We start from the raw sequence: 25,879 nt of genomic DNA on the forward strand, positions 1-25,879 counted from the left end.
ACGAACGTATATTCTTGTATATATTATTAGAGTACAAATTCTCCTGAGTGATTGGTAAACATGAATATTCGAACTTTTGTGCGAAGTTACCATTACGACTGTATCCATCATAGGTATTAATGCGATGTCAAAAGGAAAGAGAGCGATGCATATATATAAATATGCGAAATATTCCGAAAGAGAAAAATCTCGATTTATAACATTTAAAATAATAGAGGTTTCTCGCGAATTATTTGTTGCAATTAATAACTAAATATGTTTATTTAAACTCGCTTATAGATTTTTAATTATTAAAAATTCAATATCAGAAATGAGCAAAAGTTAAAAATTTTTTTTAAAGAAAAAATTTCGGAAAATTTAATTTTTTACATCCCATGAACTTTGTTAATATTAAGGTAAAAATTATATTAAGGTAAATATTAAAAATCTCTGGGATAACTTGTAGATAAAAAAATATGCGCATATATATATTTTATCAATGTATTTTGAAATAAAGATAAGAAGATAAATAGATAAGAATTGCATTATAAGAGCTGCATCGATGTATTTCCCTATATATCTCTTTTTATTTTTTATTTAAAAAAATGACACTATAAAAAGTTAACACTATATTCATATACATATGTTGAGTAACCATTAAAATTATAAAAAATGTTGATTACTCAGCACAGGAGAGAAAAATGAGAGTTGCACATATTTTTATACGACATTACATATGTTGCATATGTAATATGTATACGTAATACGTATACATATTATATATATACGTATACTAACAAAAGCATTATATACATAGATATCATTTTTAAAGAAATGTCATGTATATATGTCATATTTTTCATCAGTTTATTGTGCGTATATTTTTGTAATTAATAAGCAATTAAAGCTGTGGATGTGAATATTACTCAATTGAACATATAGTACTTTAATTGAAGAATTAAACAAATTGATATACATTTTTCAGATTTCTTCAATTTTATATAATTATTATTTTACAATATATTAAAAATGAAATCTTCTTTAATTTTTGAAGCATAATTAGATTTTGATGCTTAATTTTTTAACAAATAAATTTAATTAGGTCATTATTTCTTTGTGTCTTTAGAAAATATGCAATCTAATTGTACAAAACCACATATTAATTTTTACATAAAATGATAAGATTTAAAATAAGCGTCAATAAAATTTAAAATAAATTTTGAAATGCTGTAGTGACTGTTTAATTAAACGTATTAATGACTGTTTAATTAAACTGCTACTTTACATTATTGTATAATTTTGGAAAGAAAAAAAAAGTTATTTTAAATATAATTTAAAAACAAATGTAGGAGGATAATATAGTTTAAAACTTCTCAAAATATATTTTTAACAAAAAATCACTTTTAATTAACTTTTAATCTGATATTTATTTAATCGATATTCGAAATACTTTGCATATAAAGATAAGCTAAAATTTGTATGCTGATTTTACTAATTAGAATAATTTGCATGGCGCAATGTATCTCCGCTGCTTATAAACGAGTCACCAGGAATTCGCAATTAGGACATGTCCAACTGTTTTATGGTGTGTTCAGAGATGGCCTCAATTTAATTAAAGTCTAGTGACGATAATTAAAATATAATTATCTTTTCGTGAGAAAATTTACCAATATGTAAAACAATGAGCCAATAAAAAAATAATATTATTTTAAAATTAACATCATGTAGAAAAAAATAAGATGTAAAAAAACCATAAGAAAAAATTAAATAAATAAGACAAAAGAACATACTACATAAATATATGAGATATAAGAATATATTATATAAATAAAACAAAAGAAATTACATTATTGATAATTTCAAATATTAAATTGTTTTAATGATTACAATCATTTTAATCAATATATTGCTAGAATTTAATATATTAATAATTAATATAATTTGTTTAATTTGATATCTTGATTTGAATCGGAACAATTTTTTTCTCAGGATACAAATATATTCTATAAAGTTTATGTAAAAGATATAAATGAAAGTGTTAATGAAATTCACTTCGTACTAAATTAAATTTGTTTTTTAATCGGCTTGAGTTAAGAGCTTTGTAAATTGTTCAAGGAGATATGAAAGCACAATAAAAAGTTTCCACCTATCAAAGTGGAAACTAAACGGTATAGACTTCTACTGGAGCTTTACAGGAAATGAAAATTTGAAATTCATTTCTGTTTTTATTGTCTCAGCAAAAAGAAAACGTGCTTAAATTGAAAAGATATGTGTCATTATTTCGAAATTTTTTAAGAAGACTTTTTTATTCGACTTTTAATAAATAAAATAATCCCAAATGATTAAATGATAATCCCATATAGATATTATTACATAAGTTTAAGCAACATAGTTATAAATTAGTTTAAATTATATGGACTATGTGTGATATATAATATTATAACTATCATTTTTTTATTAATCATAAAGTTCTACGAAAATGTCAAAAATAGTTTGCAAATAATAACATACTGTTTTTCAAAACTGGTACTGGATATTGTCGAAATATTATATCTTGATGCAGAACGAGATTCTGCGAAAAGAATTGAACTTTAATTAATTCAAATTAATTACACAGTTATTTGATCTTTATCGAGCAAAAGTCTCTCATTTTTTCCTATTTCGTCGTCGTCCATAAGTCTTCGTCTTCTAAAAATCGGCGATAAATCTTGGAATACCAAAGGCATTTTTGCGATCCAATTCTACGCGAGATCAAATTTGTGGCAGCGGACGTACCATGTTTGACAAAGTTGCGCGCGCTGGTGCAACGTTTTCCGCGATTTAATGGGCGAGCACAGAGCGGGAGTTCAGTAGGCGACGCGCGCTTCTTGCCACTGTGTGCTCTCGTATCTCCCGCTCCAGCATCCCTCGCGCATGGACCCATACGCGTTCGATAACGCAGGTGAGTGTACGATTCAGGATTGGATTTACATATATATATAAGCTGTACGAGCTGCGGTACACGCAATTATAACAAGTTGTTCCGAGGACACATTCTTTTCGAGGACACATTCTTATTTTCGGGAATTTTGTCTAATATTTGTTCTAATTTTTTCTATAGATATTTATACTTTAGATATTTATATCTAGATATTCTAGATATCATTTAATAGTGAAATTGAATATATCTCATTGTGTTAATTATTATTGTTTTGTTGAAATTATAGAACTCCAAACGGTATTAATTATATCTTCATTGTTCCCTTATCTCTCATTGAATAATAATTTATTATGATTAACGATTTCTATAGCCAAGAAAAGCAAAACTAATGCGTGCGCTCTGCTCAGCAAATATTTGATACTAAAATTCCATTTTCTCTAAAGATTATACTTATAAATTATTCATCTACAATTTAATACACTTTCACATTTAATCGTCAGAATTTAGTATTATGACTTAGAGCCAAGTGTATTTGATTTTATCACGATAGTGATTTTACGCTCATATGGAATTTCGTGCAAACGAAATCCAAACGCGAATACGTTACAACTAATACCATTACAGCTGATCTCAGCTAGCATTTTGCGAATCTCGCGAAAGTCATTGATGATGTATAAAATGATTTCATGTTAAACTCGAATTATCGTGAAAAAAGAGGCAACCAACATTGCGCCGTTGTGCTCGATGGTTATTTTTTACTGTCAGAAAATGGAAAAATACGTGCGGAAAAATTTGTTGTTGTCAGCTATGTCATGTAAAGTCTGCGCATAAATTATTATATAATGCTGAAGAATATTTTTCTAGATAATAAATATACCTGCAAAATATGCATTTTACGTTTGTTTAATGTTAGATTTTATGAAGCGCGATAACTCGAATGACATTGAAGATCAGGAACTTTTATAGTAATCACATTGCATTTTAGTACTTAGCATTCAGCTGCAAAGATGCATAGCACCTTTTTGAAGTATAGAATTTAATGAGTAAGATAATTCTACTTTATCACATTATTTAATAAAGTACAATTAAATATAATTAAATATATTTAATTTTTAATTCTTCAATATATATATTTGATATTCAAAATGACATGTAATCAAAATTGAAATTATGATTAATTCGCATTGTATTAATTCAATTTGATTTCCGATAAGTAACTGCAAGGTTTATTTGCATAAAATCTTTATCTTAATGTGATAATGTAATAATTTAATTATCATAAAACAGTTTTTTTATTGTCACAAATTTAAATTAAATATAAATAATATACAAATATTTGAAATTTTTATCTAAAATAAAATATTATGTACAATATATGGTAATAATAATTTAAGAAAAATATAATTATAAAATATAATTGAGAATTGTATATCTTGCAACGTTTTCGTAACAATTTAGGTTGTTTAGCAAAATTTCACGAAACTTTTCAGGAATAAGATTTTTCTTCACCATCGTTAATTTAACGGTAAAAAAATCGGATAACCGACACGACCATTTTTCAAACTTTATGATTGGAAAAGCGTTGAACTAGGCGACAAAGTTTTTCCATTAGCTAGGGAAAGGAGCGAATTGGTGGTTTCACCGAGAAACTCTTCGGAACATCTTTTCGGAATTGCTATCCTTGCCATTAAGATCATATGTGCATTTTAAAGCACATGTTTTTCGCTTTATCTCGCACAGCCCTTAAACTTTTCTCGGCCAATTTATCTTGGTGAAAGTAACAAGATAAGTCAGAAATAAACGAATTTATTCGTTGATTTTCCTGGATTATTTATAGGGATTTTATGGCGATGGATTTTACGATAGCGGGAAAACAGTGCCATTTAAACTTTTAATAACTTCTTCCTCAGAGATTACTCATCCATGAAATTGAAATTTTTGTGATTAATGATTATCATACGCTCATGTATAGAAATGTATGATATATGGACATGTAAATGTCATATATGTAAATATATGATATATATAATGCTGCTATATCCAATCAACAAAACATTTTACAAAATCGAAATTGCTCTCATGTATATTTTTTATCTATAAAAATATTATTTTTTTCTTATGATATAATACATGTATAAAATTTATATTATTATTATTATTGAAATCTTGAAATATTTCAATACTTTTCGCAAAAATAGAATAAGATTATATAATATTAATAATATTATAATACAATGTATATTAATAATATTATCAATATTATAATTTAATGTAATAATACATTATCAATATTAAATCAATATCACACATGCAATTCCAAAATATAATTTTTAAATAATAACTTTTCATATGTAATGCATAATTATATATGAAATAATTTCTTTTCATTGATGAATTGTGCGTATTATAAAATTAGAATTTAAAAAAAAAGTCTAATTGGTATCTTTAATACCAGTAATTTCATGTTACGTAGTCAGTAAACATCTTTTCGTCTTTTTTTTAACTCCGCGATGTAATCATAAGAACTAATCGAAGGCACCTTATAAATTTTTTATTAGCGACAGTACACTTTATTTATTATTAAAGTTTTCCTTCTCATCTTCTTGTATTTGCTCCATCACGGTATCGTTCGTGGCGATTTTCGTTCTACCGCCCATGCAGGTGGTGAAACAGGTATCGCCTTTACCGAAGTTTTCGCCGTCTTCCATGGTCTCCGGCATCGGCTGGTTCAGCGTTTCTGGTAGGTAGAGTGCCAAATAGCCCGCCGTCAGAACGACGAACCCGAAGAGCGCGGTTGGCATTCGTGGATCCAATGAATCCAGCAAAAAGATCATCGGCGTGAGCGTGCTGCTGAGACGCGCGCACATGGAACCGATACCAACCGCGGTGTTTCTCACCACTGTGGGAAATAGCTCAGCCGTGTAATTGTACACGGCGGCGAACGAGCCGGCCACGCAGGACTTGCCCACCAGCACTATCGTAATTCTGATAATATTCGCCAATTTACCGGTCGTGCCAGTAATGCCGGCGGCAAAGATGCAGCATACACCACCGATCATCATGCATGCGCTAATTAGACCTCTCCTGCCAGTCCGGTCCAGAACAAATATTACGAAGATGGAGGCTGGTGCCTCCATTACGGCGTTGAGGAATAGCGTGAGGAATGGATTACTGAGAAGGTTGCCCATATTGAGCGTCAGTCCGTAATAGGCGATCGAATTGGCGAACCAATTGAAACATATATTGAGAGTCTTTTTACGGAGATTCGGCGTCTTGAGAAGATCCAGTGCGCCATACGATTTTTCCTTTTTGATTTCATGCTGCGCTTTTGATTTGCTAATAAGCTTGGCCGCGTCCACCTGTACATCGCTGCCATTTATTTTTAAACCCCTCTGCACGATGATGATCGCTTCGGCAACGCGACCGTGCGCCCACAACCATCTGGGAGATTCGTCCATCAACCACCAGTGGCCGAGCAGAAGCGCGCTGTGCATTCCGTACACGATCTGCAGCCACATACGATCCTGAATTATAGCACCCCACATGGCCACTACCATAAAGCCTACAGCAAAAATCAATTGCATTAACACGCCGCACACCGTTCTCTTGGATGGACCTACTAACTCCATCGTCAATACAAACGCGGTGATGTAAGCACCGGCGGAGCCAAAGATACCGTACAAGAAGCGAATCATCAGAAAAATGTAATAATTATTCACAAGAGCCACCGATACTCCGAATACTAGCTGCGCCACGATGGATATGTAAAATATAATCTTTCTGCCGTATTTATCCGCCATGGTGCCTAGGGTGGCTGCACCAACAAACACGCCGAACATGTAGGAGGATTGCGCCACAGAACCCATCCAACGTCGCGAGCATACGAAGTCCCATTCCATGGCGCGTGATGACTGAATGTATGTCGTATCGTAGATCCACGAGTCGCATTCTCGAGTGATGTTGTCACGATCTAAATAGTGGCAGCTGTCGAGAGGACGCGGAAGATGCTCCAAAACAATCGAGGTATTCCGGTCGGGAAAGGTCAAGTTATGTGTCTCGATGGAAGATGACAAATTCATTTGTGGGATGTTGCAATTATGCGGCGGCACTGCCGCGACCATCAGTAGACTCAGCATGTGCAGGCCGGCCGTAAACGCGGCAAGCAAGTGAAGTAAGTACTGCCGGAATTGGTATTTGCCGAATTCACCCAGGTGAGACATGAGTTCCTCGAGATCTCTATCCACGCTCGCCATCTCAATTATTTGCTAGAATCGGGAAATTTATCTTGAATATCCTATTGTATTATAGTACGTTTAGAGTTTAGATCACTGATTGCCCTCTCGAATTACGTACTACACACATTCACATTGAAAAAAAACTTTATATTTCCGATTGCCATTCTCTAATTATCAGAAAAAAATTTTTTTCTATATATATAATTTGATTAATTTAATTTTTATCTCATATTTCGACTTTATATTGTATTTTATATATGTATGTATTTTTTTATTTATGATTTATTTTTATTTCTTGACCCTCATTTTAATATGATCGTTTTCGACATCTTTATGTAACAGTTTTAGTAACATGTTTTTGTTTTGTAACGCATTCTGAGGTTGACTAATAATCTTATTATATATATATATATATATATATATATATATATATATATTGTATTTATATAAAATATTCTGTAATATCTATTTCCACTAGGGAAAATTGCAAGACATAAGTTCGAAACATATGATTTTATTTTTTATTTTATTCTAAATTGCATTTTAGAATTTAATATATAATCGCACGTCGTTTCAACAGCTGTTTTGAATAGGACATTTGACCTTTTTATTTTCAAAAAACTAAAAAAAATATGTATGTTATTTGTGTATGTTATTTTCAGTCTACTTATACTAAAAATAAAATACAAATAGTAGTGCCTTATCTCTTTATAATCTTATTATTTTATATAAGTTATTTTATATAATTATTTTATATATAATAAGTTTTTTATTAATAATTTAAAATGATAAGTTTGTACAGATTTATATATTGCACAAATTAATATATAGAAATAATAATTTTTTTACATTTAATTTAAATAAACATTATTATATTATATATTTAGTTAATTATGTCATATTAATTAATTTGTGTAGAAATTAATATATAAATACATGTTTTAATAACAGCTCTTAATGTTTAGAATTAAAAGACTAATAATTTCTTTAAATTAAAAATTTGTATTATTTGTGGTAAACGAATGAGCGACTAGATTTTTATATATTACGTAAAGAGAAGATATTTTATTAAAAAAATTTATAGGCAAACTATTATTTACATATTATGTTTAAAGCGATTTAATTTGCCTATCTTATATCTATGCAATAATTACATTTTCTCAATTGTAATCAAATTGTAAATTATTTAACCTTTTTGATCATATTTTACATTGAAACGTTAACGCGTAATACTTTTATCATATTTAACCAGATTGTTTAATCTGTTAAAAAACTTGCACATTGGTATATGAAAAACTATTCTGTGTGCAATAAAAATGCAATTTTTCAATAATTTCATTCGAAAATATATCTTTGTGTATATATTATTAGTATACTTATAAAAATAGAAATGATAGGCATAATAATTATGATAACAAACATAGCATTCCAATAACTTATTTCAATAATCTTTCGTTACTGAAAATTACATTTATCAGTTTTCTACGATATAATTCTGACTAAACTTTCAATTTAGGCAATATAAAGCAATGTTAATATTAAGAGATGATACCTGGATTTCAAGCGTAGTTATACTCTGAGTAACATGTGTTTGATCACAACAGGATACAACGAATGACAAGGAGATAGCTTGATGATTGATGAATCCGTCAATATATTATTGTCCTGATCACGAATGAGAGAGCGGGTATACGAACACAACTAATGTCACTATCGCACTGAGAACGACTGCTAATCTCATCAATTTGATACTAAGAGATTGGACGGTTCCTCCTAGACGACGGAGTGTATAGCCTTAACGAAATTTAAGGCCACCCTTGCACGCGACACTGTCACTCGCGTGGTTACTCGCAAGCGAGTGGTTCGCGTCACGTAGATCGGTATATTCCACTCTCTGCGAAACTGCAAAGAAATTCTGCTTAAGAATATCGTGCGTTATCAGCGACCATGATTGTGAACCATGTTGTAGTCTCCGTAAAATAATAAAAATGAAAGATTTGCGCGTGCGACCTCACGGTCATGGTGATTCGCTTATAGTCTTGATTATTATTAGTCATTCAGTCTCAGTAAAATATATTGCGATAATGCAATTTTCTAAAGTAGACCGATTATCAAAAAAACATCACGCGATATGCTGCTCTACATTGTCATGCTTTAGAATCATTAATTGTGTAAGTTAAGCATATGTCAATGATATTTTAATAATTATCCTGTTTTATTTAAAGATGTAAGGAATTTATAATATGAGAAGAAATTTTTTTAAATTGATATTTATAAAAGACTGTCATCAATTATTATAGAAATAATTATATGTATAATTTATACAGACTTATGTTTTACGAAATTTCAATTATCGAGATATATAATTAAAATGATTTGTGTGTTTCTTTTTATATACTTTAAATGAAAAGTGATATATGTATAACACATATGTAATATAAAAATATTGATATTAACACAATATAATTGCAATTATTTATAAAACATTATTATTTAATTAGTACTGGTTACGAAAATGTAAAGTTTTATGTTTTATAAGATATATATAATTATATTACGTTTATTTCGGATCACACACATACACACATGTTTTTAATAATATATTTTTAATAATATATTTTTAATAATAATTCAAATAAATAATTTATTAAGAAATTTAAAAAATATTAATAAGATAGTAAGACTTTCTATGTAAAAAGCATTCGTCAAAGTCACAGACTATAAGAGCTAGACACAAATGGAGAAAAAATATATTTTTTAAGAGTAAATCCAATTAATTATCATTCATGTTACCGCATTATCAGTTATATTTATCAGTTATATTTATGAACTTAATAACGTAGTTTTGAGATAATATTGGTCGATGATAATGATTATTTTTAATATACAAATACATACTGATACAAGTGTATGATCAGACTATATTATCAGAGTATAAAAGTATGACGTATTACTCTGATGTTTTTTTGATTTATCAGTATGGCTGATATTTCATTTTGATAAACGTTTGCTGTTTATGTCGAAATGCAACACGATGCATTAACTGTGATATCGAAATTTATAAGATAAAGAAAAGAGAAAGGAATAACTTTTTTGCGATATTACGAAATTATCTTGCTGCTTAGAGAGAAGACCGTGACATACTGACTAAAGAGTTATATCAATTTACGAGAGAACGAATTGAAACTATTGCAAAAACACAATGGAATAGAAAAAAGAATGCAATCATAATTAAAATTATTCTCCTAGAAAAGTTGGTAAAAATATGAAAGATATATATATATATATATATATATATATATATATATATAAAAGATATATAAAAAGATATATATATATATATATATATATATATATATATATATATAAAAGATATATAAAAAAGATTTTATAAAGCTAGTTAAGTTTAATTGGAGCTAGAGTTTGACAATTAATTTAATCAATACATATAAAAAGCTACAAGGACTTATGAGTTACCTAAGGAATGCTTTAGCTTGCTTTTACTTTAGAAATATGTGATATATGGTATTTATGCCCATTCATTTTGTCATTATATAATATTTTCATGACAACAAGTGACGCGTATAAATAAATGCGACGTCTTAACACTGCGCGCGCACAATATATGAAAATTTAATTACATATACATTATACATTATCATAATTTTTGATATATTATTATTAGAAACTAGATTTTGATATTGCTGTTTGATATTGTAATCGTGTGTTATTTATTCGTTAACATATCTTAAAAAATATCTCATTTACATAACCACATTTACGTCTTATTATTTTATTTTAATAAGATAATTTTTTATATATTTTAATAAGAAATTATTTTATTTTAATAAGTTAATTTTTATATATTTTAATAAGATAATTGTTTAGAAAAATATTTACACTCTTTCTCTCTAGTTATTATAATAATAGAAGATTACCTTGACACATATTGCTCTTTCTACACTTTCAAACATAATGTATTTTTATATTTATACTTCTTTTTTACAATAATCAGTATTTTTACAATAATCAAACAATTTTAATTAATATTATCACCAGAATCATTATTTCACGATTGACTATAACTGTTTTTTGTATGAACAAATCAAATGTGTATTGTCCTTAAGAGATGACATTGAAATTAATATTTAATAATAATTAATTCGAATTAATAGTTAATACTAATTCATTAATCGTAATTGAAAGTGATGTACAATTAACTCTGCGAGATGGATCTGTCAATCTCAAATAATTTATCATTCGATCATCATTCGATGGTGTGTTAATGGTTAGAGATGATGCGTGATCACAAATATAAACACATATTTCGTTGCTCACCGATTTTAAATGTGGTATGTTATATGTTTGTCACATTAAGTGATGTTCAGTGTAAGTTTGACACTTCTTTAAATTTCATAAGTCGGCATTTATCGCGCTGGCTCTATTTCAATTAAGCGTTTGCTTTGTGAGAACTCGTGTCCTTGGTCCTATAAGATAATTATCAGTGATAATTGTCAGTGATAATTGTCAGGCATGTGACAACGCGTTCTAGTCAATCGTCTCGAAAACATGAAATATGACGAATGAATAGACACAATTGTGCCGCATAATTAATCGATATTTCGAATCTTAACTTACATCTTATATGTATTAAAAAATCAATATCAATAATCAGAAGTACTTACATTTTAGTTTGTTTTGCGGATTATTTAATATGTCAGTCGTCGATATATGTTTATTAATATGAAATATGAAATAATCGGAAGTACATACAATCGTGAACGTGTTCAATTTTGCTTGTTGACTTCCATGATTTATACGATTTTTTCTCGTATGCAAATATCACTGTCAATTTATCTCCATTATTTATGTTTCAAATAAACTAGATGTTTTGATAAGTTCTTGCGAATATATTTGTCTTTTCTTTAGCTGCATTTATGCGATATTTTTTGTATACTTTGGGTATTGTCATTGTGACTATCGTCGAACAAGAAAGTTATTAATGACTACATATTGCTCATTTCTACAAAATCAAGTTTACAGGTAACTTTGTAAAAATAACAAATTCTATCAACATTTTTCAGCTCAATTTAAACAAGAACAAATTAAAGACTTTAAATATTATTCACAGTTAGTATTGAATATCATGTCTATATTTGTTGTTGTTATAAACTTGCTAAATCCAGTTATCATTTAATATTGATTATATAAGCATATGAAAAAGTGCATGAAAGATTATCATAATCTTATATGAAATTATATAATATATTTCGTTAATATATTATATGACAATTACATATGCAATATTTTATCAAATTAGCAGATGTTTCATTTAAAGATTTGAATCCATATTTTTCATCTATAAAATATAATAACTATAAAATATAATAACATCTATAAAATTTAATAATTATATCCGATTACTATGACATTTTATTAGCTATAAACAATTTTTCTTCTTTAAAAAATGTTAATGTTATAACACAGAAAGCGAGAGATTTAAAAAGAATCAGTAGGACGTGTTAATTTCGTAATGATGTTGTGTAATATCTAAATGTCACAAAGTAACATGCTATTCGTAGAATCGGAATTTTTAACCTCGATAAGCAATAATTCGCGCTCAATTTTGATAATTGTATGTGTACAATGCGATTATAAGACTGTTTTTTGTTATATCAAATATGTCATAAATCAATAAGATATATGCTGATTGATGCGCTTTATTTTGGTAGGGCTTTATTAAGCGGCGTCATGTAGTTACGCAGAAGATGATTTGTTGGGTATCCACTTTCTGGCGTCAGTTAAATTCGAGATAAGGCACAATTGCAATTACGAAAATAAAAGTTTATTTTTAGATGTATATTCAATAGAATACATGGCACTGTAATTTGACATTTCACCATATTTCAATCTTCCTTAAAATTCCCTCGTTTATTTTATTTCTTTAGCATTCATATGTGCTAATATTAGAAGTATTGAAAATTAATGATACGTTAACAATCAATATATTCAGAAAGAAAAATTCGAAATAAATATATAAACTGACAACAAATAAAATGAGCGTGATTTTTATTAAATGTATCTAAAAGTTTTAAGCGGTATTACATCGCAAAAATGCAATCGCGTCGCGAGATGACAATTTTTAAGATAGGAATTTTTTCAGATTATGATTATGACAGAATATTATTTAAAGTCATTACTCCGCTGGTAGAGGAAAATAACGCTGCATCGTTCTTTTATTAAAATCATGTAGGTGGATTATCTGTGAAATCATGTAGGTAGACTTGAGGTGTCCTTCAGTCAGCGGAATAATAATTTCACGACGCCCAACATCATGATACACAGAAATTTCCGTCGATCGACACGAAGGCGCGTGCGAGAGGCGTTTGAACTTGCTGCGCTCACTGGGAGGTAATGCGGAAGAAGAGACGGGGGACACGCGAACGCAAAACGAAATTTCAGGCTGCTTGACGGAATGCGGGTCAGACGGTAAACGCGGGATCGGCCTGCCGACAAATAGAATCTGGCACATCGAGGCACTCTCTGGCGCGCGTGATGTGTACTTGAGGCCATAATGGAAAAGCTTATGCTGACTGCAGATGCGTGTTATACACATATGCATAATATACGGGTGTACTTAAAAAAAATCACGATAAAAGATAGAATCTGAGACAGATTCAAGAAAATTTAGTTTCGTGATATTTGTCTAAAAAATAGACAAATTGAAGAAATGTAACGATAATTATTTCATAAGGCGTATCATGAATTCCCTCGTAGAGATTTCATTATTTTTTGTATTATTATTTTTATTACGTTTTTCGCGTCAGTTTTCGAATTACTTGGATCATCGTATAAGCGACAATATTATTCAGAGTATTCAGTCCATGGCTGCAAGTAACGGATTCTTGAGTCAATGACCGGCGTAATCGTCGAGTACTGATAACGGGTCAAAGTGCTTATTTTCTCTTTGAGCGCGCATTCTGCGTTAATGATAGCGCCAGGCGTCACGATGTCGAAAATGTTGATGGGACGATTTCGAAATTGAAAAGGCGAAAATTATCGGTTCTAGTTGCAACCAGAATGATGTTTATATACTTCATACAAACAGCTAGATATTATACAGAATATGGGGAATTTACAGCTCTTTTGCGACAAATTTGTTCAATTTAAAATCAATTTTCCAATTAATAAAATTGATGAAACATGAAATAATTTTCGATTATAAAGTAGTGATTATTCTCCAAGTCAAATTTTAGAAACATACATATAAAAAATATATAACAATAATTTAATTTAAAAAATCTCATTATTTATCTAATTTTATCAATCTTATTTGAATAGAAGAATAATATTAAACATTTAATTATAAAAATATTTAGAGTTTAATTTTAAAAATTATTTAACATTTTAATTTAATTAATTTTAAATAAGAAGAAATATGATATGAGCCGAGTGAATTATATAATTTTTATCTTTCAAATAAAGTTATTAAATTATAATTTTTCGCAGCATCATTGCTCGACATGAACGCTTCGCTTATAGAGATTAAGGCGATTGTTTCGCAACGGTTAGCGAGATATTGATAACATAGGTAGAGTCGATACGTTTGGCCAGGCGAGGTTGCCGAGCAAGACGATTCGCGCCAAGATCGAGTTATCGCGAGTTATTCGCTCGAGCTGCGAGGAGGCAGCTCTCGTTATCCGATTATACGATTTATTTTACGAGTATACGTGACGAACGGAAGTAGACCCACGGGGGTGAGTAGCGGGATTCAAGTGAATAATAGCGATATAGATATAGGGTGAATACACCGGGTATGTGTCCTAGTCAATGAACAAATAATGCGTATTACGTTGTAAGGTAAATATCCATTCGGTGGCTGATAAATCAAATTTTATTTTTTCGTTTGATTTCTCATCACTTCGTGCGAAATGCGAATTTATTAACGCGCTCACCGAGATTCGAAACTAATTTCGGCAAAATCGTGATAGGGTAATTATAAGTTTAATTACGAGGGAGATCTCATTTGGCGTGATACGCTGAAATCATTCGATTACTAATAACTTTATCGGTGATCAATTTGACACATTTTAATGCAATAATTTTTGATATGAAGTAATATTATTTTCCCATATGTAACACATCAAGCGAAGGACAAAATGTTATCCAATGTTGTTAAAATATTAGATAAGAACGTATTACTCAATGCGCGCATACATAGCGAATTAGTGAGAAGAAAACATCTAGTTGCGCCTCCTTGAATTGCCAATCCGACACGCGTTCGTCTATATGATTTAGCAGTTATTTAGTAAAGTGCCTGTCATTGTGACAAATAACTGACCTTCCTTGTCAGTTTTATAACTTTACTGCGGAATATCGAGGTGTCGTACATGTGTGACAATCTTTACACTTCAGCAAATGTAAAGGTGAACGTGCTTCCTGTCTTGTTTTCAAGGTTATTTATATTAAATCGCAATTAGCATTAAGACAAGTAAATATAATTATTGTTTGTGTGCATTTTAATAGACGTATACATCACATGCATCTAATAGATGCATGTGATATATACGTGTACATTAAAGAAAATATACAGATATTCAAGAATAGATGTTTTTGGCGAAGAGGGTGATATTTTCTGTTAAAGATATAATTTTTATTTTTGAAATTACTTCATATAATTTTTTTGTAATTTTTATATTAAATACTATGATAATTTATGTATATGTATACAAGTTCATGTGAACAAGATTCCAAAATATTAAGTGAATTTTTCTCAAGATTAACTAAAGAATAGTTAGATTTTGTTATTCGATCTTTTGCTATTCTTACATAATTTGTGAAAACTTCTTTCTTAGTCAATTACAATTCAGGAATAATTTATTTATTGTTAAGAAGAAAAAAACTTTTTATTTTTCGATAAATGAATACACTTCATCACGCGCTCTAAATTACTTTTATTACCGCAAAGGAAATGCGAAAAAACACGAAGGAAGGACATCCGGGCGGAAGGGAAGCCTAAAAAATTTTCGAGTTCGTTGAAGAAGGATCTCTATACAGGTCTCGTTTACGTTGCGATAGGTACACACTCGATTACAATGGTGGATAGATTGGTGTCTCGTTCTGTAAGGGTACACCACAATGAAGCGTAATCCAAGCTGTACGGTGTAGATGGACCATGTCTTCGTCCTGTTCACAGTGTAAGATTATCCCTTTCCCCGGGATGTGCTCCATCCGGGATTTTCGATTTACCCGTATTCGGATCTCGAGAGCTTCTCGTTCTTCAAGTAAGAAATTTGATGTGCCATCCTCTCGGGAACTTCGATCAACGAAATACATCAGGCCGATAAGAATCTTACCGCTAATGGAATAGCAAAGCTTTCTCTCCTCCGACCTATGCGTCGCCACGATAAGGAACATTGCCAAAACGACGTGAATGAAAAATGATATTGTGCGCTGGCCAATCATGTGTGTTCTTTTATCTCAAGATTTAAGCATATTTGGTATATTTTTTGCAATAATTCATCGATAGGAAGAAACTTATTTTACACTAAGGGAAAAAATATTAAATCTAGCAAAATAACGGTATTATATTTTTCATTCAATTAAATAAAGACAACATTATATTATATAAATTAAGGATCAAATAATCTCTTTGATGAAAATCTTATTTTGTAGAAAAAATAAATTTATTTGAGGAAAATTATTTAAAAAAAATCTAACAAAAAAATTAAATAGTAAAACAAAATATGTGTAGAGATGCAATTATATTTACTGTAATGTACTGTAATGTGTACGAATGCATCTTGGCCAAGTTCGTAACCCCGCATCTGAGATACGGCGCGATTGTGAAAGTGGAGTTCTGGGTTAATTCACTTTCGCACTTATATATTGTCAGTGCGCGATGGTACAGGCGAGATTCAATTCATACGGGTCTCGTGTATGACAAATCGCGTGTGACGTTACGAACCGTCTCTGGCGGATGACTTCAATCAATTAGGGACGCTCGTTCGCCTAAATCAATTATCTGCCCTCCTCTGGTAATTTATAGGATTATTAGGTACTTACCGAATTGATCCACGCGATCACTTAATTTATCGATTTTCGATTGACAGATTAAAGGGGTTGTTTCTGCTATGTGTAATTTGTCGTTAAACAAGATTAATCTTAATTTCTTGATGATAAAATAATTTTCACCATAATAATAATCGCCAACACATAAAGTTGTACAAGTGTTTCAAAAACGTTTGAATTGTAACGTTTATAAAACATGCAAATGTTCATCTGGTCAAATATTTACTCATCAGTTATCGCAAACGTTTTGACAAACGTTGTCATAAAATGTTTGTGCAAAATTTTTTGAAAACAAATTTTTATCTCACAGAAATAAAACATAAGCTAGAATCACATCATAGATTAGACAAGACTGTCTCAATAAAAAAAAAATTTTAGACAAAAAAATTATCTTAAATTTTTTTATTTAAAAAATGTTTGACTAAGACTTGTCTGATTCGATGTGATACCAGCCATATATATATGTATATATATATATATATATATATTTATTTATTTATAACTAGATGTTCTTTATTAAGACAAATATATAACTTGCTTAAAAATAAAATAGACATATAAAAAAATTTAAGATATTACAATGAAGTTTCTTTATTGCAACTGCAGAAGACTTCTAAAAAACAGTCTTCGTATTCACTCTACTCGGAATAGAATATAACAGAGTTAAAAGATACTTACAGGTTACAATCTCTATTATAACAGTACTTTTAAATACATTTTTTTTTCTACTACTTTCCTGCTAACTGTAAAAGAAACATGATTGGACATTAATTTTTCCATCACTCGCTTAGTTTTCATTCTTTATTATCCTTTAACTTTATTATTCTCTAACAGTTAGACACTGTTTCTTGATCTGAAAAAGATGTGACTATATTAATAAAAAACAGAAAATACTTAATAATTAAAATGATTATATTTTTTTTGCAATATAGTCTTCCTCTCTATATTTCTTTTCGATTTATTTTTTCTTCTAAGTGTCTTGAATCAGTATAAATTTATAGCTTTGGTAAATCTTGAGGATATGTTAAAGTCTCTGTTCTAGAAAGTAAAAATTGCTTAATCTCCGCGATATTATTGTCCATATTTGTTTGTCTTTGTTTTATTTTTTTCTTATCCATTTTTCTTATCTATTTATTTCAAAAATAGCTGAAAACCAAGAAAACCAAGCTGAAAACCAAGAAACATATTAAATTTAACAGACATCCAATTACATGATACAAATGATATTGTATTCATGTATGCTGAAAACCAAGAAACATATTAAATTTAACAGACATCCAATTACATGATACAAATGATATTGTATTCATAAATATAGTAAATGATACCTATGGCGTCTGTTATTCCTATTTGTGTTAACAGTTCTGCCTGTTTGAACTGGACCTTTTTTAGTTCTGCTTTCTCAGTTCCGTTCTCTAGATTTCTATTCAGAGATGTTTTTATCTTTTTAGCTTCTGAACTCTGTGAAAAACCAAATGAAAATTTAAAGAGAAATCAAAGAAATTCTAATTGATATAACTGACTTACAATCAAAACAATTTATATGATCTATATTTTCATGCGGTTTATATGTCCTGTCGAATATTTTCTTTTTGATCATTAAATCGAAATTATCTTTACCTAAGGATAGAATTTTATCCTTTTTATTCCAAGAAGAGGAATATAAAATATTTTTGTATGCTTATCACACTATTAAAATAAAAAAAAACATCAATCATTCTTTTGAAATCTGTGGAATAATTTGGTTTTAATATATAATTTATGTTAAAAATATTTGTAGCATATAAGGTTTCAATTCGATATTCTCTGCAAGTAATATTATAGGTGTATCAAAAGATATTTCTTCATTAATCTTATTTAAAAATATTTATGTACCATGAATTCACATGAATGTACAGGTGTATTAATGCTTTAAGATATAAATTTGCGTCAAATTTTAACATTTCGGGGCGAATGCAACGTATATATGTAAATATTTATAGATCATTTTACCATTAGCAAGAAATTATTTTAAAGTTTACTTATTATGTAATATGAGTTATTGTTTCTTTTTGTTTCATTTAATTCATACATCATCAATCATTTAAAGATGTCAAACAATTCTGAATTATGATACACAAATATGTAGATGCGTCTACTTCGAAAAAATCCAAATTTGATGTAACTTTATATAATGAAGTATTAAAGTGTAGAAATACACTAGAAAATGATGTAAAGATTCATGTTTCTTATTCGTAATCTCATTATATTTAAAAAATACATCCATATTCTCGTTTTGATACTCTCTTCCATAATGTTAGTCTCTGAGAAACACTCTGTCATTGACATTTCTTCGAAGATTTCATCTGGAAATTATGAAGTATTAATCCAAAATAAAGTATTAATCCAAAAATCTCAGATACAATATTACATAAATTGCAATATTACAAATGCAAAAATAAAATTAAATATTAAATTAGTCCTGTTGATTCAGAGAAATATTTTCTTTTCTACTTTTATCTTTAACAATGACTCGATTTGTTTAGTATTCATCTCTTTGTGAAGGTTCCTTTTTCATGAAAGAGTGAAATGTAATATTATCGTAAAATAAATCAAGAAAATGCTCAATATGATGTAATCAAAAGAATAGTTTACTATGTCTATATCACTATGATGAGATAATTACATGACATCAATTATTTTAAACATTTACGTAGATGCATTTGTGTTCTTTACAAATGTTCATAAAATATTGTGATATTTATGAGAAAAGTAGAACATTACAAACTGTTCAAAATTTTTATCAGAGTTGTGATAATATGTAAATATGTACAACTTAAAAACATAAATCTTTTCATTATTATTGATGCATGATAATTATACATGTATGTAAATAATGAAAAATTGAAATATGTATATAATACAGTCTAGATATATTACAAAGATACACAAAGATCTTTAATATATATATATATATATATATATATATATATATATAATATATATAGATATATTAATAAAACAATTTCTTTAATTGCAAAGTGTTTTATGAAGAATTAAAAACAATTTTTGCTACAATTCTTCTCTCTCTTTTCAATTCTTTCTTTGATTAGAGACAGGAATTAAAATAAATTATTTGAAAATATATATAATATAATATAATATAATATATGTATATATAATATAATGTAACTTGAATCTAATCATTTTTCTTCGAATTCATCTTATTATACGAATGTATTTAGATTTTTTGCGGTTTTAGCGGCTTCATAGTATTGGTCTTTCATACACAGTTTTAAATTGTTTCGCAACATTGATGTTTGCGGTTTTTAATATTAATATTGATATAGTACGTTTCAAATTTTGCGATTTTTCTTTCCATTTTTTATTTTCGTAATTACGTTTGTTTAATTATTTTATATTTTTTCTTCGATTTGGTAAATTCTTTGTTTATAAGATTCATAGATAATAGTTTCGTGACATTGTATAAAAAAGGTTCTTGTTCTTGTAATGAAGTTCTTTAAAGTTAAAAGAAACAACCTTGTCAATGACATATAAATTTTACACAATATCGATATAATTTTCCTAATTTCGTGCTCGTTTTCTTGTGCCCTTAAATTCGCCAGGTACGCAATGTAATGTTTACATAAAAAAGTGCTTATGTCTTTGATCTTATTTTCGCCCCTGATGAATCTTATTGCAAATACTACGTTGATTACAGTTGTATCTGCAAATTATACTCACTTATAGGGGATTATAGTTTACATAGCTAAGGAGAAAGCGCATATATATCTTGAAAAGTATAATAAAATTTGAATTTCCAGAAAAAGGCATTTTTTAAAGTTAAATATAGTATTTTATTCTTTAAAATTTTTTTTACTTTTTCAAAAAAAAAAAGATTTTATATTACTATACTTTATTTGTTCAAAAGTGTGAGATTGTATACTACTATTCTATATTACTCTTACATACAATAATTTTATTGTACGTATTATGTATATACACGGATAGTTACGTGTACATCAATTATTGCATTAACATAGTGTGAAACACTATAGCGTAATAAATGCACAATAGATAGCTTGAAAATGCTACATGAAACAAGATTACTTTTTCAAGGAAATCAACATAGTACTTGCGTCATTATTTTTCATTGTCTTGATAACAAATTGATTATTGCAAATACTGCGCTATTCATTTAATATTTCAATAAGTTTTCATTTGATACATTCAGATTAGTGATATTTTTTAACATGAGATCTCTTTAGTTAAAGCGAATAATGATATAATACGATCATATAGCAATATGTATAATTATTGATACATAATCATTTACATAATAAACACACACATGCAGTGCAATTTGTTCATAAATAGGAAATACAAAAATATTATATAAATATCAAGACCATTATTATAAGTATTATTTTCTTTAAAATTAACAAGTCTTTTTTCAAGTTATTTTAATAAGAAATGTAAAATTTATATTTTTGTAAAGTGAATATAATTTTATCTTTATTTTTAGAAAGTAGAAAATAATAAGATATTAAAAAATATTTTATTTTAAAAATGAATAAAGAATCTAATGAGAAGTGTTTAGTGTTTACAAAATGGCTAAGTTTTTGTTAAATTTTGTTAATTTTGATAATTTTCTTTATTGCAATAGAATTCTAATTTAAGATTTCGCTTTGAGAAAATTCCACGTTACATAAAGAAAAATATGAATATAAAAAGAATGGTGTCTAATCAAATAATTATTAGGAAAGATTGACTTTTGAATTTGATAGAAAAATCCGCAGAGAGAAGCGAAAATCAGGTCATCCTAGATTAGAAACCAAAACAAATTCTTTAAAAAGAAAGCAATTCGAAGTGCATTCAAAAGATGTAAATATCTCTATCGATTGTTATGTTACGTCACTCATAGTACGAAAATCGATTGCACGATATGTTCGCATGATGATACGGAAGATATGGCACGCAGGTGATCCATCCGGCAGATGGAAGGATATTACATGTAGAAGCCCCGATCGGGGCGGCGACCAGGAAACCCGATTGACCAGGAGAAGGAAGAGACGAAGCTGTATCGTCGCTTCGATATTCCTTGGCAGTTGCGCGCGAACCATCGAGCGGAGTGGAGTGTTCTCGCTGTCTGCCGATGGTGATCCTGTTCTCTGACCGGAATTTGATGGTACGACGTGTCATGAAAAAAAAGCAGTCCCGGATACGATAGATATTTATTGTGTGAGTTCACTGTTCGGATTTAAGCGAAATTTAAGATCGCGATTTATCGATCGATTTTATTAGCGTATGATCTAAAAAATTTAATATTTGCTTTCGAGAAAATTTAGATCGATTTAAATTAGCATTGATATGATTGTACAAAGAAATCTCTCGATATCTAGTTGGAATCTTATGTATGATTGTGTCATTATTATTGTAACGTAAATATCGATGTACGAGAAGTACTTTTCACACACACACATACACACACACACACACACACACACACACAGACACACACATACAGTATGACTAATACTTATTTGAGGAAAGATGGCAATGGAATATTAGCTGTTTTAACAGTAGCTTTTGAGTTCTGAATCATTTAGAGTTGAAGTGAATATGGTTTTCTTAAAGTAAGTTGTTTAGATCCTTCAAACGAATGATGTAAGACATTTTAACTGGTGCTTATATGCTCGTATTGTACTTCAATGTTGATTTATTGAAATCAATAGAATTTAATTAAAAGATAATTTTCCTAATAAGAAGATAAATCGAACAATGTTATAATTTTGCACAAGAATTAAATGCTATAAAATTCACATTTGCTTCATGTTTATCAATTTTTATACATTCCCTAAAAATAAACCGGGAATGTTTAAAAATGTTTTAAAAATGTTTTAAAAATGTGTAATGCTTTTCGCGAAATGCTTATTTCATGAAATGAGTAATTTTGAATAATATTGGATTGATAAAATAGAAAATATGAGAATATGTAATTGAGAAAACGACAAGAAGACTTTTCTTGCAAGATTCCTTTAATCTATGATCATAATGAAGCCCGAGATTCCAGGAAATTTGCAATCAATTTTTTTGTCTTATTGTTAGCAGTATAAATGCGGATATAAATCTTATCAATAATATGAGATGTATATATGATGTTCATTACAGTTAATTGCAATACAAAAAAACTATACTATCACAGACTAATATTATCACAAACTTCTTATATTGTATATTTTGTGACGCAAAAGTTGCATGATTGATTATTCAGCGGTCGTTTTTAACGAGGAAATGCAAGTAATTTATTGACCAATAATTTACAGGTAGAAAGTAAACCGTCGACAGGTGGGAAACATGTGCCCAAGTATTTATCTCTCTCTTGACGATTCGTGATATAAAGTGTTTGCTGAATTTGGCATAGTATTTCTTTATTTAAATTCAAACGAATAAATTAGACAACGCGCGTGAGAAAGTGCTTTATTTTATTTATATAATTATGGCAAATAGATACAAATATGTAAGTGCAATCTATATTGTTATATTTTGTATATATACAAGGGCATTTTAATAAATAAAACTGTTTTCTCATGATAGGAATTTAGTATCTTATTTATTGAAATGTCCTAGTGTGTATGTGTGTGTGAGTGTGTGTGTGTGTGTACAGACACACACACACGCACACACACACAAACGTATACACATACCCATACAATTAGACATCAATTTATGAATTTTGTTTACATAAGCAAAAACTGATTATTTTTGTTTTGTAATATGGAAATATGTCTCTTTCTATTATCTATAATTACTTGTAATATTCAAGGAGAGTTATATTAGAGGACATTTTCATGAAGGAAATTTTTGTCAATTTTATTTCATTTATGCAGCATCAATTCGCGTAATAGTCATCTTTTATTCAAGTTAAATCGTTGTCTCGGTTAGAATGCAAAGTTGTGTTATGCGTGTAAGATTATTTCACGCCGGTGCAAGAACCTTACATCAATTCAGGCATGCCATTCGCGTTTCCTTGACACGCTCACTCCAAACGTTTGGAACGTGAAATTACTTTCAATGATTGGTTGCCTTCACCCGATTTACGCGAGATATAAAATTTTTTATGTACAATGATCTCGCGAAAATTGTTGTTCTTGTTTTGATGCGTTTATGATTATCATAAAATTCAAATACTTTTCCACAATTTCAAAATTTAAATGATGTATTTATATATATCAACTAGTCAAAATGTCAAAATGTCAAATTGTGTTTCAATTATTCAGTCTACTTTTTTTACACATCTCTATCCTGATTAATTTTTAATATAAATATATGATATTATAATATTTTTCTTCAGCTGTAAACAGCTAAAACAGATCTACTGTCTAAATGTATATATGTACTGTTTTGACCTAGTGGGAAATTCTATACAAACACATTATGCGCACGTATTCTATATCAATATTATAATTCTATATCAATATTAGAAAAATATTAAATAAATATTTAAATTATATTGATGTTTTATAAACCATTTTGAACATAACTTCTGTACATTTTTACAATTTTACAGAAATAGATAAATATTGTGGACATAGAAATGAATACACGTAGCATTTTTTAAATGTGAGGCTTATCTTTGTATCGGTAATTATATGTGTGTTATCTTTACAAATGCATTTTGGCCAATTTCTGTGTATTGTTTTAGCGTACTGTTCTAGGTAGTATTAAAATATATGTAGTATAAAATATTTTATAGATTATCTTATCAAATGCTGTATTAAATATTTATATCATGATATTTTCACTTTTCAATCATTTTACATTTTTATTTTCTCTTTTTCTCTTTCTCTTTCTCTTTATTTGATAAAAAAATAAAGATAACAACAGATATAACATGTAAATCTTCAGATATAAATTTAAATTTTAGATATAAATTTAAAGTGATTGAATCTTCCTATTATTCTATCGTTTTCGAAGATTCGTACATTATCTGCTATTTTCAAATTAATATAAACAAATATATGTATGCGACCTTCAATAGTAATGTTTACGATGATATTATATGTTATATTCGATATTGTAATTCGAATTTATAATTTCCATATATATATATATACATGTAAATAAGTGTAAAGGAGAATTTCAATTCTATACACAGAGTATATATAGAAATCTTGGAATTTTTGATCTTGACTTTAATAACGAGAAATCTTCAAAAAATTTACGCCTGTATATAGCAAAGAATCGAAAAAGATTACTGTTGTAGTTCTCTTTAGTATTTAACATTAATTAATAAAATGATAATATAATTTCGAGGAATTATAAACAAACATTTAAGTAAATAATAAGATTTCAAAAGAAGTAAATAAGTAAAATCTATATTATTTCATTTTTTAATTGTACAACTTTTAATTAAATGTTTAAAACAAAATTTTATACCTCAAACATTTACTAAAGATTGCTCTTTATTACAATTACTTTATTACTCTTATTTTACAATTTTAATAATACAATATATCTTTGAATCTCTTTTGAGTGAATGATTTTCTTTTCCTCTCTTTTTAAAGATACAATGAAAATTTAAATTTAAGAAATTACTTTCCATTGACATAAAAATCATATTGTTAAAAATTATAAAAACAATAAAAATTTGCGCTATTATACTTGTTGTTATTAAAATGCATTAGTAATTTTG

General features: G+C 28.5%; 2 protein-coding genes across 4 annotated transcripts in view; one reads left to right on the plus strand and one right to left on the minus strand.

Annotated features, from left to right (window-relative positions):
• The first annotated feature begins 2,833 nt into the window (after positions 1–2,833).
• Positions 2,834–25,879, plus strand: part of LOC105253865 (aminopeptidase N) — a 31,453-nt gene continuing 8,407 nt past the window's right edge. Inside the window, exon 1 of one of the 3 annotated variants that reach the window (XM_011262196.3) lies at positions 2,834–2,920. The gene's annotated coding sequence lies outside the window, so the exon portion shown is untranslated. Of the gene's footprint in view, positions 2,921–14,785; positions 14,892–22,189; positions 22,426–25,879 lie in introns of those variants that run through there. The other 2 variants (XM_020028294.2, XM_025414496.1) reach the window with 2 other exon arrangements.
• LOC105253864 (organic cation transporter protein) lies at positions 5,303–9,030 on the minus strand. Its single transcript, XM_011262194.3, has 2 exons — positions 8,687–9,030; positions 5,303–7,164 (listed from the first exon to the last, which is right to left on the minus strand). The coding sequence occupies exon 2, from the start codon at positions 7,150–7,152 to the stop codon at positions 5,470–5,472; it is 1,683 nt and encodes a 560-aa protein (XP_011260496.1). The 5' UTR covers positions 7,153–7,164; positions 8,687–9,030; the 3' UTR covers positions 5,303–5,469.

This window comes from Camponotus floridanus, unplaced genomic scaffold, assembly GCF_003227725.1.
Source record: "Camponotus floridanus strain SB8 unplaced genomic scaffold, Cflo_v7.5 scaffold81, whole genome shotgun sequence".
Taxonomy (NCBI): domain Eukaryota; kingdom Metazoa; phylum Arthropoda; class Insecta; order Hymenoptera; family Formicidae; genus Camponotus; species Camponotus floridanus.

Coding starts and splice junctions, on each gene's coding strand:
- LOC105253864 (XM_011262194.3), bottom strand. CDS start 7,152: ATGGCGAGCGTGGATAGAGATCTCGAGGAACTCATGTCTCACCTGGGT.